The sequence below is a fragment of the Diaporthe batatas genome, assembly GCF_019321695.1.
Source record: "Diaporthe batatas strain CRI 302-4 chromosome Unknown Contig00011, whole genome shotgun sequence".
In the NCBI taxonomy this organism is placed as follows: Eukaryota; Fungi; Ascomycota; class Sordariomycetes; order Diaporthales; family Diaporthaceae; genus Diaporthe; species Diaporthe batatas.
In genome coordinates, this window is record NW_025408558.1 from 1640992 (window position 1) to 1661369 (window position 20378).

The 20378-nt window shown below is 52.1% G+C and overlaps 5 protein-coding genes across 5 annotated transcripts; 1 reads left to right on the plus strand and 4 right to left on the minus strand.

Moving 5' to 3' along the window:
- Positions 1–862: 862 nt before the first annotated feature.
- On the plus strand, positions 863–6009 carry KVR01_009403 (uncharacterized protein). Its single transcript, XM_044781276.1, has 5 exons — positions 863–1219; positions 1290–1380; positions 1456–4469; positions 4521–4964; positions 5020–6009. The coding sequence occupies exons 1-5, from the start codon at positions 1101–1103 to the stop codon at positions 5852–5854; spliced, it is 4503 nt and encodes a 1500-aa protein (XP_044641905.1). The 5' UTR covers positions 863–1100; the 3' UTR covers positions 5855–6009.
- Positions 6010–6910: 901 nt separating this feature from the next.
- Positions 6911–7917, minus strand: KVR01_008962 (uncharacterized protein; the record flags this gene model as incomplete). Its single annotated transcript, XM_044792920.1, has 3 exons — positions 6911–7489; positions 7585–7692; positions 7762–7917. The coding sequence occupies 3 exons, from the start codon at positions 7915–7917 to the stop codon at positions 6911–6913; spliced, it is 843 nt and encodes a 280-aa protein (XP_044641464.1).
- Positions 7918–9763: 1846 nt separating this feature from the next.
- On the minus strand, positions 9764–12489 carry KVR01_009311 (uncharacterized protein; the record flags this gene model as incomplete). The annotated part of the gene is made up of 3 exons (XM_044787109.1): positions 12153–12489; positions 10619–12083; positions 9764–10583 (listed from the first exon to the last, which is right to left on the minus strand). Exons 1-3 carry the CDS (start codon positions 12280–12282, stop codon positions 9764–9766), a joined length of 2415 nt encoding a protein of 804 aa, XP_044641813.1. The 5' UTR covers positions 12283–12489.
- Positions 12490–15479: 2990 nt separating this feature from the next.
- On the minus strand, positions 15480–17437 carry KVR01_009214 (uncharacterized protein). The gene is made up of 3 exons (XM_044785618.1): positions 16819–17437; positions 16676–16760; positions 15480–16615 (listed from the first exon to the last, which is right to left on the minus strand). The coding sequence occupies exons 1-3, from the start codon at positions 17011–17013 to the stop codon at positions 16434–16436; spliced, it is 462 nt and encodes a 153-aa protein (XP_044641716.1). The 5' UTR covers positions 17014–17437; the 3' UTR covers positions 15480–16433.
- Positions 17438–18170: 733 nt separating this feature from the next.
- Positions 18171–19913, minus strand: KVR01_009021 (uncharacterized protein; the record flags this gene model as incomplete). The annotated part of the gene is made up of 2 exons (XM_044781978.1): positions 19562–19913; positions 18171–19493 (listed from the first exon to the last, which is right to left on the minus strand). The coding sequence occupies exons 1-2, from the start codon at positions 19739–19741 to the stop codon at positions 18171–18173; spliced, it is 1503 nt and encodes a 500-aa protein (XP_044641523.1). The 5' UTR covers positions 19742–19913.
- Positions 19914–20378: the final 465 nt, after the last annotated feature.

Consider the following 20378-nt stretch of genomic DNA (forward strand, 5'->3'; position numbering starts at 1 on the left):
CTGAGAGTCAGGCTCCAATCTCAATTCGACACTGTGCTGTGCAAATACGGACTGCTACATCGTCAATGAATGCAACTTGAGGTTCAGTGTTGCAATCTAGGCTCGACTTGTGGACTAAAATGCGGTGAGGGAAGTTACTACTAGTATAACTATGCTGTCGTCGTAAAAACCAGAGACGACCATTAGCACTGTGACCGCAAGAGACAGTGGGTTCTTGCGTCGGCCGACCGTGCTCGAGTACTAATCACTTGTGCCTTGAATTTATGGGCAGCCACTGCTAGGTCTAGACTCATCATGACTAGTAGCCCCGAATCTACCGGCACCGGTAAATAGTAAAAAGTCTTCCAACTAGCCTCCTCTGGCAGCCCCCGCAGAGCCCGCAAGCGGGCAGCCTCCTAGCGGAGGTAGGAGTCGTGTTAAGTCTAGATGTATCTTTCCTGGTTATTCTCTCCTTGGAAAGTCAGGGGGAGACCCCCCTCTTGATAAAAGTGTGTAAACTGGTGATAGTATCCAGGTAGAAGATTTGCGTGTATTACTAATATACTATTAAGGGTGGGTGGGGCTATAGGGGAAGTTTTGGTGAGAAATGCTAACCTACTAACCGCCCTTTTTACGGACTGAGCTTTAGTTATGGTAATAGAGATTGCCTACTATACTTAGGTGGTGCTGAATGGCCTCGTGTCAGCTAATTTGGAGATAAGAGCAAGACGCGCACGGCAGGCTCAAAGCAGACTAACTCTTTACGGCAGGACGGCCAAATTGCTGACCCGATCCTGTTGATTACCTAGGTAATATCAGGTTCTCCCCGTCGACATGGATCACACCTCCTGAAAGCGCCTCTAACACATCTGACCTGATCAAGACTCGGTTGCTCCAAACTACAAGACTTTAAATGGTGAACTGCTACAGACTTTCCTACATTCGCAGCGGGCTGATGACAATTTGCAAACATTGAAGAAGACCTTGGGCATTGCTACACCTGCTCTTCTTTGCCTCCTCTGAGAGAATGCGAACGTGACGTGTTCTTAAATTAGACGCCTCCGCCTTCACAAAGACTTCGGCTTTTGATATGTCAACAAGCTCTGCATAATCCACAGAACATGGACTTTTCGGGGTGTCTGAACGATGAGGCAATCGAGCCGGCCGTTCTTGGCTGTCGTGGAGAGTTCGATTTTACTGTGAAATTCGAGAAGATCTTTTTCTCGATCTTACCCTCAGCGTCAGTCATACCGGACTCTATCAAGTAAATCATACATCATCCCGGGACCCTACTGACTTCTGCGTTCAAGGATATTCATTCTTACCGGCTTACCTCGCATCACCGTTCTCTGGCATCGAAAAGCGGTGGTGAGCGCCACGTTACTCTGCTTTGCGAAATTGGTGAGCTGGAGCCCTGATGAAATTAAAAGACTGCTACAATTGTCAAACATCTTAGCTAAATAACCCAATTTTTAGGGCACGCTTGTTGTACTGTCCGCCTTGCAATTGATCCTGCTGGCATGGAGCATTGCCAACGGCGGGGTGTACAAAGCATACCTGGTCTCTGCATCAGCTTTGGGCTTCGTATCGAGTTTGGGACTCATCGCCTTGTCTTTCCTAGAGCATGCAAGGTCGCCAAGGCCCGCGATTTTGCTCAGCTTCTATCTTGCTCTAACGCTTTTACTCGACGCTGCACAGACCCGGACTTTGTGGTTGGCCTCAAGAAATCAGACAGATATCATGTTTTCCAGAGTTTATACGTGTGCCTTGGCTTTCAAAGCGGTATCGTTGCTCTTGGAGTCGCAGAGCAAGGCGCGGTGGATATCCTGGGACTTGAAAGAGCACAGCCCAGAAGAGACAAGTGGTCTGTTCGGGCTAGGTGCATTCATCTGGCTAAATCAACTCTTCTTGTCTGGGTATTCAAAGGTCCTGAAAGTGGGCGACCTCTACCCTCTTGATCCAGCCTTGTGTGCCGAGACCCTGGAGAAGAATTTGGGACAGCACAGACACAAGTCGGTTTCTGAGAAGCGCCACAAGAAAAATGGTCTGGCTCAAGCTTTGACGAAAGCTCTTGCGATCCCCATCCTAATACCGGTCATTCCGCGAGCAGCAATGGCTGTGTTCCAATTCTGCCAGTCCTACCTGATCAACACCCTACTCAGTCATCTGGAAGAGCCAAATCCGTCCAAGAATGCTGGCTATGGCCTCATTGGGGCAACAATCTTGATCTACCTCAGCATTGCTATCACGTTCGCACTCTACTGGTACTACCAAGAGCGAGCGATGTATATGGCTAGAGGAGCCCTGGTCGCAGCAATTTACAGGAAGACCACAGAAGTGAGCCTGCCAGCAGCCGACAACTCTGCACTAACATTGATGAGTGGCGACATCGAGCGCATCATCGCCGGGTTTCTGAACATCCACGAGCTTTGGGCCAATACCGCCCAGGTTGCCGTCGCCTGCTGGCTCCTCTCGCAACAGATCGGCTTGGCATTCCTGTCCCCCTTGATCGTGGTTGGAGTTTGTGCTGCGTGTTCCACAATCTTAGCCCGACTTACCGGGCCACGTCAAAAGGCCTGGATGGAGCAGATCCAGAAGCGGGTCGGGCTTACTTCGACTGTTGTTGGGCATATGAAGAATCTGAAGATGTCGGGTCTTGCTGTTCCGATGGGCAAACTGGTCCAGCAGATGCGTGTTGATGAGCTGCGAGCCGGGGCGCGATTTCGCCTTATCCTGTCCTTCACAGCAACTATGGGCGTGACACCACTGTGCCTTTCCCCTGTGATGACGTTTGTGTTCGCATCTAGAGGGCTTGGTGTTACGACTATTTTCACTTCGATGTCCTACATCGTCCTACTGGCAACGCCACTGTCCGTCCTCTTTCAATCAATACAAACGCTGATGGCAGCCTTCACTTGCCTCGACCGGATTCAGGTGTTCTTGGAGAAAGATGACCGTCAAGACTTCCGGGTCAAAAGTTCAACACAACACACCGATTTAAGGACAGCGGATAGCCTCGAAGAGACTGTAGGGGGTAGAACGATCACCACACCCTCGCACGCGGTCGAGATAGCCAATGGATCTTTTGGGTGGAGCCCCGCCCGAATTATCCTTACAAATATCAACCTCAGAATTCCCACGTCAGGCCTGACTATCATTATTGGGCCAGTGGCATCGGGCAAATCAACACTGTGCAAGGCACTGCTCGCCGAGACTCCCGTCGCACTAGGAACAACGAGAACCTCTTTTGCTCCCGACTCGACTCGCGTCGCATACTGTGACCAGACTCCCTATCTTTCCAACGCCAGTATTCGAGAGAATATTGTTGGGTTCTCACCTTTTGACGGGGAAAGGTACGACGAGGCTGTTGAGGCAGCAGTGCTACGTCACGACCTGGATGTGCTACTCCCACAAGGAGATCAGACTCAAATTGGCACTGATGGCATCACCCTGAGCGGCGGACAGAAACAACGGGTCTGCCTTGCCAGAGCGCTGTACCACGGGACCGATATTGTGATATGCGATGATGTTCTCCGAGGACTCGACGCTGATACAGAGGACCAGGTTTTTCGGAGGGTTTTTTCAGTCAATGGCGTCCTCCGCCGCAGAAAAGCCACCATGGTATTATCCACGCACTCTGTGAGATATTTGCCCTTGGCCGATCATATCGTTGCTCTCGATGAGAAGGGGACGATCTCTGAGCAGGGCACATTTTACGAACTGGTGGCCAACCAGGGCTATGTTCATAGCCTCAATGTTGAGGACAAATCCCATCAGGACTCCAATAATTCGGAGATTGAAACGGATGTAACGCAACAGGCGGCCAGCTTGAAGATAATAACTACCAGACAACCCAAGGCAGACACAGAAGATTCAGACAAGAATCAGCTCAGCCGTATGTCTGGTGACGTTCAAGTCTACAAGCATTACTTCGCTCGCATCAGCATCTCGTTCCAACTGGCATTCCTGGTTTCTGCAATGGCATGGGGATTCTTCTACAGCTTCCCAAACGTTTGGCTCACGTTCTGGTCTGACGACATTACATCCACACATCGCGCGCACTCGGACTCGTTCTTTCTTGGGTTCTACGCCCTCTTTCAAATCTGCACCCCGTTGTCATTACTTATAATGAGCCTCATATGCTTTAGAAACATTGTGACCCAGTCCGGGTCTAGGTTGCATCAGGATGCATTGACTACCATCATCTCAGCGCCTCTTCGATTCTTTTCTAGGACGGACACCGGCACCGTTACCAACCTCTTTTCTCAGGACATGACCTTGATTGACGGCAGACTCCCGATGGCTTTGTCAAACATGTCTCTCTATGTCTTCTCATCGTTGGGCCAGGCCGCCGTCATAGCCACATCATCCCCATATCTCGCTATCACTTACCCGTTTCTCTTTGGACTTGTATACGTGATACAGAAATTCTACCTTCGCACATCGCGGCAAATGCGACTTTTAGACCTCGAAACGAAGGGTCCACTCTAGTAAGTCCAGCTGACCCCAGTCCCAGAACACGGACGCTAACAAAAGCATAGCTCTCATTTCATTGACACGATCAAGGGGTTGGCAACCATCCGTGCATTTGGTTGGGTTTCGGAGAACACGCAGTTGAACAGAAACTACCTGGATACGTCACAGAGACCAGCTTACCTCCTCGCCATCATTCAGCATTGGCTCGGCTTTGTGCTTCGGCTCATAGTTGCAATCCTTGCGGTCGCCATCGTCACCTTGGCGACGCAGCTGGGCTCTAACACAGCTTTCACGGGGGCCAGTCTCGTTACATTGATGAGCTTTTCTGAAGGCTTGATGTACGTCATCACCATGTACACGCTCCTGGAGACGTCCATTGGTGCTGTTGCCAGGTTGAAAAGCTTCAGCGAGAAGGTCAAGCCGGAAGGTGGTGGTAGTGAGACGCTTGTCCTGCCACCATTTTGGCCGCATGGTGGGATCAAGCTGAACAATGTGTCGGCTACGTACGCGTAAGTGTATCATGGTATCTTGAAGACCAGACCATCTAACAGTAAACCTTGCTAGGGACATTGGCGATGAAACACTAACCTTGTCCGAGCCTACCGCCACTGGGGTTGGGACTGCAGGCAGCGATAGCATTGACGCAAAAAGACAGCCACTGGCGTTGAAAAGTCTGAACCTCGTTATACGCCCCGGTGAGAAAGTCGCCATATGCGGTCGAAGTGGAAGTGGGAAGTCTTCCATCATATCACTTCTCCTCCGCCTTCTGGATCCACTCCCGAGCTGTTCTGAAAGCATCATAATCGATGACATCCCTCTTCAACTGGTTGATCGTACCGTCCTTCGCGAGCGAATCCTTACTATTCCCCAGGATGTGGTGTTCCTTCCAGACGGTTCCTCATTCCAAATGAATCTAGACCCGGTCGGTGCATCGTCCGAGGAAGAATGCTGGGCTGTGTTGGACTCCATCAGACTGAGGGACCTGGTTGAGGAGCATGGGGGTCTTGCAGCCGGAATGGATGTTGTTATGCTGTCACAAGGGCAGAAGCAACTATTCAACCTCGCTCGCTCTCTACTAAGACATAGGAATAGAGCGCGAGACTTTGGGAGCAGCTATGGCGACACGGGCGCAACGCAGCGGGGTGTCCTGCTCCTCGACGAGTTCAGTTCTGGTGTTGACCATGACACCGACATTGTCATGCAGAAGATCATCCGGGAAGAATTCGCCGATTACACGATCGTCATGGTTAGTCATCGCCTGGATATGGTGATGGAATTTGACACAGTCGTCATGATGGATGCCGGCAGTATTGTTGAGAGAGGTCGGCCTACGACATTGATAGCAACGAAAGGATCTAGATTTAGGGAACTTTGGATGGTTGGTCGCGAGGGGCTTTAAGGATTACGATGGAGGTGGTTAGGTACGAGCCATCGGATTGTTTGCATGTAGCAAGGCGTGGGCTTAGAGCGCAAGCCCGATGTTCCAAGGTTCCTGGGTCAGTCTCATAAAATGCGTCAGTCGATGCCCTTCAACTAGAGTGGTTTCGTTTTTAATCCCCATACATGTAAAATGTACGTGGCGCCTTCATACAGTGGTAAACGCTCAAGACCCAGCGTCTGAAGAAATACAGTGCCAATAACAGTGGAAAGAGAATACAGTACCCTTCAACTAGATTACCAGGGGTTTCACGTAATGTATTCTGCCGTTGGATTCATCCTCCGCTTTGCCGTTTTGCACTCTATGAGCTGACACAAACCCCTCGGCAGCATGGCAGCGTGGCGGAGTGGTCTAACGCGATAGACTCGAAATCTATTCTCTTCGGAGGCATCGGTTCAAATCCGATCGCTGTCGCAAAATACTTCTTTTGCATTTCCTGAATACCAATTACTATTTTTTACGTTCTTGATTTTGCTCAGTTGGTTTGATTCTAGGGAGAAATTGATGGTTTTGGGATATTTCGTGTTGGCAGTATAGGGACGTTGCCAAGCTTTGGCTGTGGTAGTACTTCCGGGCTTATTACAGCGCCGTCAGACAGACCAAGGAAGTATAGTAAAAGCGTGATGATTTCAGACATAGCTACCTAGGTACGCAAACACTTTACAATATATGACTTTGGAACATTGGCTGATGTGCTTGATAACCCGTAAGTGATGTCGGTGCCGGCCGTCACGATTCGTTTCTCCAGGTACGGAATTCGAGGACATTGATTTGCTTCATTATTCTCGTCAATTCATTCCAGACCCTATGGACAATGTGTACAGTTACAGGAACGAGAGTAGTTTGTACAGATGATCATAAGTCGTACAAAGGAAACACAAATACAAAAGAGCCAAATCTGTTCGCATCCAAACCTGTGCGAGGCAAGGAGTGTGTGGTCGGGCCATGCCGGGGCCGGATGGGGAAATGAGCGACAGCCAGTTACGAACATCCTCTCTTGGGTCTCCACCTCCCTTGTCAGGCGTTGAAACTGCGAGCGTGCCTCCTGGCAGTACCACCATTCTCGTCATCATCACCCGCACTCTGACCTGTGCCCTTACCGCCGTTACCTGCCCCGGCGGTGCCTCCAGTGCCAGTGCCAGTGCCAGTGCCGGCGCCGGCGCCGGCACCGGTCGCAGGAGCAGGCGGCGTAGCAGGCGTCGTGGCCGGCGTGGTCGACGACGTATTAGCCATCTGGAAGGCGATCACACCGCCAAACGGGCCAGCCTGATTGTTATTAGCAATCTTCATAAGACACACGCCCGCCAGGCCGTTGACCTTGCCCGTGCAGGTCGTATCCGAGGGAACAGTAAAGGCGATATTGAAGTCCTGGTTGACGTTGGTGGCGCGCTTGGTGATGACGCCCGTATTCTCGAGCACCGACCTGATATACGACTTCTTACTGATGCTGCGCGGGCAGTTGCCGTTGTTGCCGGGCACGTCAGCCGTCGTCTCGGCTATGGTGCCGTCTGCGAATGCCCCTGTTGCCGTCGGGTCGATCACGGCCTTGACGGAGCCGCAGCCGTCTGAGGTCACGACATGGAAGACGCCTGTGATCTGGTTCTGAACCTGTGGGAGGGAACCGCCGCCGGAAAGTTCCTGGACGTTTCTTGTAAGCTCGCCTGCTTGGGAAATGCGTAATCAGTGCTCACCTGTGCTTGAGCTACCATGTCGACCGTGTTTTTGCCGCCGCCCGTGGTCCGACCAAGGCCGTTTGACTGGATGTTGGTCCTGCCGAACACCGTGGTGTCGACTTCAGTCTGGTAATGGTTAGACAATGTCACGAGATATTTAGTTGTCTGGAAAGCGCCAAGATCTCCGTAACTTACCACTTTGTTCCTGCCAGGTCCAGGAACAACGGCTCCCTGGATAGCCAGACCCGTTGTGTTTCCCGGGTCTCCAGGTGCATCTCCCTGCATCACGGCCACCTTGCCGTGTGCGGCGACAAAGGGCACAAGGAATAGAATGAGGGCTTTGGACAACATGTTGTTGGGGTTTGTGGAAAAGCGACGTCGATTGTCGGAGTTAGATGACCAAGTACTATATTGAGAGATATGCCACTAGGGAGGGAAATCAAGGCACTGCCTCGAATCTTTATTGAGAAAATTGATGGGGAAATGACTGCTGAGGAGAAGAAGACTGACCACAGCCAGGATCTGGTAAATATTATGGCTACTTACGAGCAGGCTTCCATCTTTTATACTTCAGCCACGAGACTAAACGAGCGGTCTACAGGTGTTGATCACCGTGATTTACAACCATGCAATGATCGACTGGTAAGTCGATACAGTATTCTTCCTCGACGCCTCTTCCCCTGGTGCATGAAACTTGGTAAGCTTTACCTAGTGCCTGGCCCTGGAAGTATGATCGTGTTTTCGTGATTGCTTCACCGACCTACCACATGGCCGCACCCGCGTATAAACCCCCGTGGGCACACACGCATTCGATATGCCAAGATGTATGGGCTGGGATGCAGCCATACAAGACCCACCAACACCATTGGACGTGGTAGCTCGTGCCGAAGTCAAATCTGAATAAGCATGATGACAGGCTTGGAATTTCTTGGTGAAAGCACTGACAGCTCCCGACCAGCATCAGGCATCCTAGTCGCCGGCGTAGTCAGGTACCAGAGCATGAGTATCAGAGCTTCTGCCATCCTAGAATTGTGCATTCATTTCTTCGTGACCATGTGAGACCAGGCGAAACCCAAGTCGAGAGCAAAAGAAAGGGTGAAGATCTCGGGAATGGCGCGGTCTTCACAGACGAGAGCATCTCCCACTCACCACATGTGCGATATTCTAGAGAGCCAGTTGGTGGCACGGGGGAGACGGGGCGAAACCGAGCCAACTGAACAATTCGAACCTTGAGCGACGAACGTAAACTTTGTTTATAAGCCGCAAGGTAGCATTGAGATGGCTTGGGCCTCCATCTGGTCTGGCCCAACATCGTGAAACCAGGGCTCGGCGACAGACGAAACAATTAAGCCCGCGCGTCAAGATACCATCAAAGAAAAGCAGAGTGAAAGATTTCAGGCCAATGATGTCGAAGTCAGACCAATCAATTTGCATGTCACATATGACCGGGCTCCCTGTACTTCAGGGCTGTCTCTCAATACTTGTTTTGATCTTCGCAAATCCTCCGATCATGGAGATCACCTGGGCATTGATCCTCATGTGTTCTTGGCTCCCGCGTGTCGATGTTTGGTTTCCTCGGCACCTCGTGTCGGATTGCCAGACCCATCATCTGTCAATGATGCTGACAGCGTGGTTCGTTTGGTATATCGGTTGACAGTTGGATGTCAGTTCTTGACCTGGCTATCAGGTTCACATGCGATGGTTTATCCTTTCTTGCAGCGTGACTGTTAGTATTAGACGCCGGAGGCGCTGCAAGATCGGTCAAGACAGACTGTGACGGAGACTTCAAGAAATAGCTGCGCTTTTCGATGTTGGACTGTGAAGTAGCTGCTGGGATAGTTCCTACTTACGGCTCAGAGTCAGGCACCCCGCTTCCAGAAGCGCCGACAAGCTGGCTCCATACATAATGTTTGTTTCACTTTAATCACTTGAACGGCGGATCTCCTTGCATGCTCGTGCTCAGTACGAAGGTAACTTAATTGAATGTCACATTTCCGGAGAAGACAGCCGTGAAGGAGGTGAAGTAAGTTGAGCCTTCAGCGGCAGAAGTGTTGCGATAGGTAGGTAGGCATGTGAGCTTTGTGTTCATGTTGCCTGACTGTGGGGCGAACTACTCAAGTCAAATTAAAGTTTACTGCAGCCCACAGAGCAGCACTATTACTCCATGATACAATTCCAGGTTTCACTCCATGTCTACCTAGGCCTTTGATTTGTCGAGCGGCAACTGCCCTCCTGCGTCGTTAAGGCTCCCATATCCGCCGACATAGTAGCCCGCCGGCACTTCGCCAGTGCCCATGCCGCTGCGATTTTCCGGTGCTGCGGGCCACTCGTCCAGGATCTTTGCCTCTCCACTCAGAGTGAAGTTCAAGAGTGCCAGGCCTGGCTCGACGTCGAGCTGGAGGGTGTAGGAGCCAGGGTACAAGACCCTATTGCCAGTCTCATCGACGCGCGACAGGCTTCCCAGGGTCAGCTTGAGGGCTACCTGTGCTGACTCGGAGGCCGAGATGTTGTGTGCTCTTCCGTAGGAGACGAGGGTCTTCAGGGGGTGTGGCGCTGGTCCGAACTCGCCCTTGAGGAAGAGGAGCGCGCTGTAGTCGGATGTGACTTCGCCAGTGTTGGTAATTGTGGTGGCGACTGAGGCAAAGGGGCAAAGATCCAAATACTCTTCTGTGCAGTCCGAGGTAAGACTCGCGATATCGAAGTTTCCCCCCGACCCGGTCAGACTCATATCGGCGTCGAAAGTGGTGTAGTGCAGGCCGTATCCAAACCCAAACACAGCATCACCACCATACCACCGATATGTCCGGCCAGGGAAGTTACTCCCTGCATCGGGCCGCAGAGCCATGTCTGTCATGGGCACGGCGGAGATGTAGCTCGCAGGGTACTGAGTGGTAGGCAGCCTGCCTGCGGGCGACTGCTTCCCAGTGATGACGTCCAGGAGCGCGACGCCGCCGTCCTGGCCCGGGTAGCCACCCCACAAAACGGCACCCACTCCTGAGTTCTCAGTGATGGGGGAGCTGTCGATCTGACCGCCTCCAAGCGCCACCACCACCATGGGCTGCCCATCAGGGCGAGCTCACCGATGGTGTCGAGCTGGGGGCCTGTCCATGAGATGCTGACCCTGTCGGACCCTTCTGACTCGACATTCTCGTCGATACCACCGAAGTACAGAATGACATCCGCAGCCGACGCTGCGTCCCAGATTGAGACCCACTTGTTGGTCGTCGGGTCCCCGTTGGATGGGCCGGAGGAGTAGAAGACTGAGTCGTTGCCCAGGAGCTGTTTTGCGGCGTATAGTGGTGAGCGAAGATAGGGAGCCACGCCTAGATAGTTCCCTTGGAGCTGTGCGGTGGCGTTGGCCCAGTTGCCGATGACTGCGACTTTCTTGCCTTCTAGACCTAGGGGCAAAGTGTTGTTGTTCTTGAGAAGCACCGTGCCCGAAACTGCCGCCGTGTAGGCGAGTTGCTGTGCCTCAGGAGTGTTCACATTTTCCCAGCCCAGCGAGCGGTACGGTTGCGACTCGGCCGGGTCGAAGTACCCAAGCTTGACCAAGCTACCATACAATCTAGTCACCGCGGTGTCAAGGTCCGTGTCGTTAATGAGACCCTGGTCATATGCACCTTGGAGATGATGGCTGTAATAGGTCCCACAGTTGAGGTCCGTCCCAGCCTTTAGCGAGGCGGCGGCAGCGCCCTCACGGGATGTTGCCCATCGGTGCGGGAGGAAGACATTTTGAATGGCGTCGCAGTCCGACGTGACCCAAAATCCGTCGTCGCTCCCACCAGTCCAGTTCCAGTGGTCGCGGAGGACATCATTCAAGAGCCAGTCGTCCGCACACGTGGGAACACCGTTGACAGCGTTGTAACTGCACATGAAGGCGCCAACTTTTGCGTCGCGAGCACATGCTTGGAAGGGTGGCAAATAGTACTCGACCATGTCCTGTGTCGAGATCGACGCATCGAACTGGTATCTGAAGTTGCCGTTCCAGCTCTCCAGGTCGTACCCTGCAAAGTGCTTGCATGTCGAAACGACCTTCTTGTATTTGCCATCCTTGTTACCCACAGAGTCTCCCGTGCCCTCCAGTCCGTCAATAAGTGCCCTCACATAGCTGCTCAGGTGGAAGGGGTCCTCGCCCGGCGTCTCCTGACCTCGACCCCATCTCGGATCACGGAATGGGTTGATGTTGGGCGTCCAGAAGTCAAGACCGGCGCGGCCGGCATTGCTGAAGGCCCTGGCTTCTGTGGATATGATTTCTGCGACCGCATGCACGAGGGCATCATCAAAGGCCGCCCCGAGGGTGATTGGCTGAGGGAATGAAGTTGCGTACTGGAATTCCGACCCGCTGTCTGGGTTGAAGCTGACACCGGGGGATTTGGCGACACCGTGAAGCGCTTCGTTCCACCACTCATACGGAGGGAGGCCCAGCCGAGGCACACCTGGAGAGGTGCTCACGGTGGCGTTGATCTTCTCAGCGGTGGTCAGGATCGCGACGAGTGCCTTGGCGCGGGTCACCGTATCTTGAAGCAACTGTCAGTATCTTGGGCGACCATGCGAGGATGGCATTGCTTGAAGGCCGAGTATCTCACCTAAGGAGGTATCGCACACAGAGTTGTTCCCCAAAGGACCAGAGCTACTGCAGTCCGGGAAGTGTGATGCTGCTATCGTCGAGTTGCTTAGGGCAACGAGGCCACCGAGGAAGAGGATAGACTTCGTCATTGCCAAAGCGGAAGTCTCAGAACAAGCCTCTGCCGGGCACAATCAACGAAAATTGCTGGCGATGCTGCCGCTCGACTCTTATACAGTGATCCCGGCCGTTATGTAGAGCCCGGATATCATCCGCGGGCATGTACCATGCCGTCGACCTCTTCCAACATCCGTAAAGATGGCACGCGGATACCCCAAGCTTCCCCGCGGCTATAGTGGAGGCTATTTGGGGAAATGTCGTACGTCGTCACGTTGTGTCGGAGACACTGCAGTGATTTCCCCTCATCGTATGGATGTCACATCGCCCACGATGTTGCTTTCCCATCGGAAGCGACCCACTCATGCAGTCATGGTTCACATCTCGCGTTTGCATTGGGAATGACGCCTCACCGACCCGACATTATCCCGGGGACTTGGAGTACTGTAGGGCCGAAGCAGCGAGTCAACGCCGCACCGTTTGATGGGTTGATGGGGTATGTGGATCGCCATTTAACCGCTGTCGCCATTTTAACCGCTGCCGGAGGGCCCTGTTGCCCTGGGCGGATCAGCATGCCGGGGTGGTTCCGACCGCTGTGCCTCGATCCAACAACTTGAGGCCTTGCAGACCACGGTACGGAAAATGGTTATCCGAACAGGTACCCTAGGGTACATAGGTAAAGACAGGAGACTGAGCTTGGCAGTAATAGGTGTATTTGTATCCATTGTATCTGCCTAGTATTACCCATGATTAATGGGCCAAGGGGACAGAAAATGTCGCTGAACCCTGGTGAGAGCTTTCCTAATTTTTGAAGGGCTGCTCTCAAAGTTGAGACTGAAGGCTGGCCACGAGGCTTCCCTGTGTTGAAAGCAACATCCGAATGCATCTTAGAGCCTGGAGCAACGACTATTCAAACATCAGAGCCATTGTACCAGGTTTTCATGCCATTTCCGAAAAGTCGCGCCTGGGGTCTTGCACATGTGCACCTTGCACTCACAGTGGAGACCAAGGGTGCTTTGGTCGTTTTCCAGGAGGGGGGTTTCAACCTATCTTTTAGCTTTGGGAAGAAAATTCTGGCACGGTATCTATCCAAATTTCCGTTCTCATATTTTTAACCAGTATGATCTACTCATGATAGATCTCGCCAGAACGTTTGCCGACCGTGATCTTGCAGGACCTGGGGAGTGTTCACCCCGCTTATTAATGTTTTAGAGAACGGATACTCGCACCTATAAAGACAGATAGCATATATATTTATACTATCTATTTTTCTAGGTGTGTATATCCATTCTCATATTTTAAACCCATCATATTTCAACTATAGTTATCGACATGATATCTTTTTTTCAAGCGCTGTGTTCAGCGTTTACCACCGTATGAAGGCGCCATGTAGTATACTTGAGTGCGGAATAGAAGCGAAACCAGTTATGAATGTCTTATCCTGGAAAGTCGCAGCTGCTGTTATGAGATGGATAGGTTCATAGCCACCTTGCCTTGCTAACTAGTAACACTGCCCTAGAAAGTTTGGAAAAGCTTGCCATGGAATTCCATCCCTGGGAAAGGTGAAAGTTTTGTGCAAGTACGCCGTAGATGGTGATTGGAGACATGGGTGCTTGAGCCAACCGCCTGGGCACTTCAAGTGTGCTTCTGCTATCTTACCTACGTACGCCAGAGAACACCATAGTGCCGATTCTATGATCCAACACGCATTCGCGACATTGCCTAGGTAATCATCTAGGTAGTTGACTGACAAAAAACTTCACTAAGAATTCTAGGGCTCTTACTCTAGTTCGGCCATAGCTTTCCAAGGCTGCCGATAGCCTTCTAGCTTCAGAGACTACTTAGACGCCATGGCGACTTCACGCACTATGTGAACAAAATTGCTCATAATTCAAAAATTGGTTGATTTGTGACTATAAAAGTCTCATGATGGAGCTCCCTTTGAGCCGCAGACCATCAAAAATCCACCAACAATAACATTAATCCAAAACCACCCGCAATTATCAAAAATTATCAACTATTGGCCAAGTTTGTCCTTAGACCTGGCCCACCCACATACTTCAAAGTTTGAATACCTCGAAGATCGACATCTTCCCTGAAACAGATTTCTCGTGGGGTCCTTCGAAATGGCTTCACAAAGTGCACCTACTACTATCGGGTCCCTGCCCGTCGAGCTTCTCCAGATGATTTTGGCTCAAATGGACTCCCCCGAAGATCTCTATGCGGCAATACGCGCTAGCAAAGCACTTGCACAAGCCTTCGCAGGCTACCGAGAGCCGATCCTCATCACAAACATCCAAGCAAGCCTCGACACTGAGACATACAAGCGGATTTTGGTATTGATACGTGTTACGGTTTGCGAAAATATCCAATACGTACCTAATGCCCCGGAAATAGAGACGCCGGGGGAGCCTAAAATATGGGACTCCCTGGCGTGGCATGATATCTGTCGGCGGAGAGAAATGAGAAGACTCGCGACGGATTTCGCAACAAATCATATGTCTCGCATTTCCTCAGAGTTCAGCAACAAAGCCATTGAATCTTATTCTACCCCAGATCTATGTCGGGCCGATAATACGGAGCAGTGGGTCCGACACTGCCGAACGGTCAATGAGGTCGCCGAGATGTACGGCGAACTCCAGCGATGCACGAGACCGTATGCGTCTGCCCTTTCGAAAATTAAACAACATCGGCGTCTTCTCCGGAATATGTTCCTTGAACGCAGGTATGATTTGTTTCGATTATCAGACTCGTTGCCTGGTCAATGGTAAGCGTCGCATCGCGAAGCTGGAGCATCGACGTGTCAGCCATCGATAGGTACGAATTCGCGGCAGGCCCAGGGACCCATGATGCTTTGCTATGGTACTATCGGCTTGGGACGTGCCGGTGGTCATTGTCATATCAACAACACCATTGAAGTCGAAAGACTAGACGCTCATGGCCACATATGAGCCCCATCCATGTTTTCCCTGTCGAAGATGGAGGACGACATCAACACAGAAGCAAAGAAGATTTTTATGAAACATGAAAGTCCAGTCTGAAATGGCGTTCATGTACACGGTCCGGTCATAGACAGCAACGGTGACTGTTGAATATCAGACAACTTCGCATAGCCACTGGGATCCGCGACTATTCCAACATCCGAAATATGGTCAACCTGCGATCGAGAGTCTGGAGCCTGTGTCGCAAAGATCGCCACACAATAACGCGATCGGGGCTATGGACATCTGCCTTGAAGAACACTTTGGAAAGTGATATTGTACTGAAACCCCGCGGGCTGGATGGCTACCTAGGTACATATGTGCTCAGTGGTCCTCGCCCACATGTGCATTCAACCGGCCGAGATGCACCCGTCACAATTACCCTTGGATGGCCCCTCTATCGACAGGAAGCGATCAAAGGGTACATCAGACTCCGGCCCAAGTTCATGTAAGACTCCCTCGATGTTGGTTGCATGTTGAACTGGAACCACACGTGGGCCATGAACGGGATGTTCAACTCTCGTGGCTTCAGTCTTCCAGATTATGATCTCACCGAGAGGGGTTCGAGGCAGGATGAGCGTGTTGAGGACCTCCGGCTGGTGGACTACCGTACCTGCCCATTATGCAGGTGCCTGAGGTGGAAGATGAGATACCCAGGTAGTGGAGGACCCGTGTAAGATAGAATTGGACATACAGGAAGTGGTTGAGCCGATTTTGCCTTCGGTTTTTATTGTATGTTGATTGGGGCTTGTGCAAGTCATTTCTTCTTTTGAACGACTTATGTTGTTCTAATGATCACATGTTTGTTATGGGTATATCATTTGACAAGGTAGCCACTTACCCAGGTAGGCAGTGAGAGACAATGAAGAAAGGCAGATTGATAACATGATAAATGCGGAACTTCAAGGAAATTGTGACAATGCGAAGATGATTGCGGAATGAAAAGGACGATGCGCTCATAAAGTTGTATCATGACGCTACGTAATTATTTATTTGGCAATGCCGGTGTCATGCAAGATGAATGAAGATTAAGCTTTAATGTAAAACATTCGCTGGTCGGACGGCCGACCTATGTGCTGAATTTTGCTCCCTCCTCACATTACTTTTTCCTTGGGTTCGTGACTCTGGCGGGTGGGCGCACTTAATCCAATCACCAAGAAACCAACCATTTAAGGCGGCATCCTTCCCTTAGACCAATGGATAATTTAGGCGCAGATGGTAGCATCCAGGTTGACGGGCTGGGGGCAGCCGTACACCTTCTTCATGGCGGGCGTGCTGTAGCATCCAGCATCGCCAGCAGCGCAGTTGAAGAGCTCACAGCCGTCGCCGGGGGTCAGGATGTTGCGCTGGTCAGCGAAGGGGTTTCCCCACTCGGTGCTAAGCTCGTCTGGAAGAAGCATTTCAGTTAGCTCAGGGTGAGACGTATTAGGAAGGTGTGATGGCATACAGTAGGCGTAGTCTGGGTTGCTCGAGAAGCTGTAGCCAAAGAACAGAGGGCTGGTCAGGGTCCTGGTCTTGGCAACCTTGACAGTCTAGATGTTTGGGTCAGCTTTGCGTTCGCGGCGTCAATGCATTAAAAGGGTCACTGACCGAGCCAGACTTCCTGAAGTCCTCGGAGAAGGACTGGCCGGGCTGGACAGTGGTGAGAGGGCCGGCCGCGCTACCATCGAAAGGGAATGACTGGACGTAGATAGGGCTGGCACAGTTGTTCTTGACAGCGGCTTGCTGAGCAGAGGCGCCGGTGGCGATGAGGGCAGCGCCCATGATGGTAGCGGAGAACTTCATCTTTGCGGGTTGCGTTGGGCTTGTGTTGATGTCTTGATACCGAGATACTTGTAGTGGATGAGCGAGCGTGTGTGGTCAACTTGTTCAACATTTACCACAGACAAGGTGAGCCGGTGCCCGACTTATATACCTATTTCAGCATATGCCTCCTCTAAGCGGCGCGGAACAGCTGATTCCTGGAATGGGACGTCATCTTGGCGGGAGGAGTCAAGAATGCGCCTCACCGTCACCTGCGCCTGTTTCTTTGGGCGATCTTCGTATAGAATCCAACGTGAGGTTCCTACCATCGTGTCCCGAGGTCACGCCCACTGTCGTCGGCCTTGCCCGTTCGAGGTGTGGGGTTGGTAGTGTTGCTACATCATTCTCTGTTCTGCAGGCACAAATACGAGGAGGGTTCCTCGTATCACTTCTGATGTAAGGGCGGGGCAGCCTGTCTTGGACCCAATCATTGCCGCATTAGCTTCCAGAAGACATGCAATCCCCGCAAAAGGATGCGAGCGGTGGCGCAGGAACGGCACGGAATTCTCGGGAGTCGGGACGTGAAAACACCTAACTTCAACGTCGAATGTGGTGTGGTGGGCCCTGCCAAGTCTTGACCCTCGTGAGCTAGATCCGAACTGAGTTAGGCGCGGAGTTGCTTGATCATTTAGATTTGAGTTATTCTGGAATTCACGGCACTTCTAGCTCTGCTTTCTCTCTATTTTTAACCTGACTGGATGGGAACGGTGAGGAATTATGTCCTCTTCAAACTACCTAGGTACGTTACAAGACGTCGATAATAAAGAGGACCTAGTCACCCCCACAGCTAGTTTAACACATAGCACCAGCTGGCAGTTGCAAGGGTTGCCGCATGAACACTTGGAGAAATGCAAGACAAACACATTGCTTGTTTGCCCCCACCGGCCAAACCCTGCAGCCATACGCGGGCAGTTGGTTCTGGCATAACGTGCAATCTTCCCCAATGCCTGAAAAGTAAAACAAGTGGTACTTCAGGCACAAGCATCATCTTGCTTGTCTCTCTCTGATGCAAGCACCCGCCGGGGAATACATGTGGTAGAATCCGAAAATAATTAGACACAAAATGAAAGGTCTGCATAATAGGAAGCTAGCTACCCAATTACTCCTGAACAGAGGAGCTTTGGCCCATGGTGGATACATCACAACGTCTCGAGGTCAAACGGCCCATGTTGATCCACTGTCTCCCACACACCGCCCAAGGAACTAGCCTGGCGTTTGATGAACTGTCCGTATCCCTTGGTCCCCACGACGCCACCGTTGTCCCGGTCCCAGACAACCTCACCGCGAAGGATCGTATATCTCGGCCAATTCTCAATAGTCCTTCCCTCGTAGGGCGAATAATCCACGTCGTGGTGCAACATGTCGTTCGTCAGGGTCAGATTAGGACGTTTTCCATCCGGATACCAAATCACCAGATCCGCGTCTGAGACCCCAGGAATCAATGAGCCCTTCTTCGGGTACAGTCCGTACAACTTGGCCGCATTCGTGGACGTGACCTCCACGAACTTTGTCACCTCTATCTTATTGGCGGAGAACGCCAGTGGTATTCTCGTTTCGATTCCCGGAAGACCATTGGGGATGTATTTGAACCTCCCCACGGGGTGCTCATCTGTCACACAGGTCTTCTTACCTGTTTGCGCGTCATCATACCGGAAAGGGCAGTGGTCCGAGCTGAGTATGGAAAAGGTCCCATTGCGGAGCCCAGTCCAGATCGCGTCCTGGTCCTCGAGGTTGCGCGGGGGAGGCGAGCAGACGCACTTTGCACCCTCAAAGCCGGGCTTGTTCAGGTCGTCGCGCGTCAGGAACAGGTACTGTGGGCACGTCTCCGCAAAGACGGGCTGGCCGTGTGTCTGAGCCTCGCGGATCCGGAGCGCCGCGGCTGGGTCGCTGACGTGCACCAGGAGGATCGGCGTCTGGGCTATTAGCGCGGCTAGCGAGATGGCGCGGTTGGTGGCTTCGGACTCGAGGACCGGCGGGCGCGAGTTGGAGTGGTACTTTGGCGCGAACAACTTTGCGGCCTCGAGCTTGTCGGTCAGCCAGTCGAGGACGTCCCCGTTCTCCGCGTGGATCATCGTGAGGATCTTGTTCTCCCTCGCCGCCAGGAGGACGGACAGGATCTCACCATCGCGGAGTTGAAGCGCCTGGTAGGTCATGTAAATCTTGATGGAGGTCACGCCCTGGTATTTCAGCAGCTGCAACTCCTCAAGGGCCTTGGGGCCTGCGTTTCCCATGAGAAGGTGGAAGCCGTAGTCGCAGTAGCAGTTTCCTCTGGAAAGTCTGTGTGTGGCCTCTATTGCTTTCATCGGGGACTCATCTTGTTTTTGTAGGGGAGCGAACGAAACCAGAGTGGTGCACCCTCCTGCGATGGCCGACCTCGACCCAGACTCGTAGCTGTCCGCCGAGCTGCCCTTTCCGAACATACTTGGCTCTTGGAGATGAACATGGCAATCGATGCCCCCAGGCTGTCAAATAATCAGCCTTACCATTGAATAGGATGGACACGGATTTGTAAGAGGCGAGAGCGACTCACCATGACATATCCGCCCTCAGCGTCGATCACTCTCAACGCCTTAGCCTGACTGAGTGAGCCTGAAGGGGCGAGCAGAACAATCTTCCCTCCTTTAACACCAATATCAAGGGGTGACACGTCAGAGGCAGTAGCACAGACACCGTTCGTCACAACAAGGTCAAATTCTTGGCAAAGAGACATGGTGTCCTGAGGTCGATGTACTCCTTCTCCCACGTGGAACGGCGCCTCAGTATAAGCTTGGGGCTGGCTCCAGTTTAAGTGCTAAGGCCCGACGAAGTACTTTGTGGACAAAAAATGCACCAAGTACTTAGACTCTCGGCCCCAAACGCATCCTGTGGAAGCTTTGGTGAAGTTGCCTCGGGGGGGGGGATGATGGCAAAAGCCGGAATTAGACACAGCCATCGTCATTAAGTCGCTCCCGCAAGCTACTGGTGCCACAGCCAATCGCGTCCCACGGGCAAAAGCTTATCTATTCAAGACTCGGAAGGCCAAGAGCGCGATAGCTGACAAAATACACCAGCGGGCATTCTTTCTACTCGGAACAAGATCTCACCTTTCCCCGAGTTCTCAATCTCCCTAATAACTGGTACCCTTACACTACTACATTCCGTAACTTCAACCCAGCCTTTTGCCCCTGCGCCAGACGATGGAAGATGCAAGGTCGGTAAAAGTGGTCGCTAAATCAGGCATATACACCGTCCCTGTGCCTAGCGACTGCGTCAAGCATTGTGGAGGCGATACTAGTCCGCGCCGTGTGACATTTCCAAGCGGACCCATGTGGGACAAGAAAGTCAGGTGCGAGTTTGTTGTATTTCCA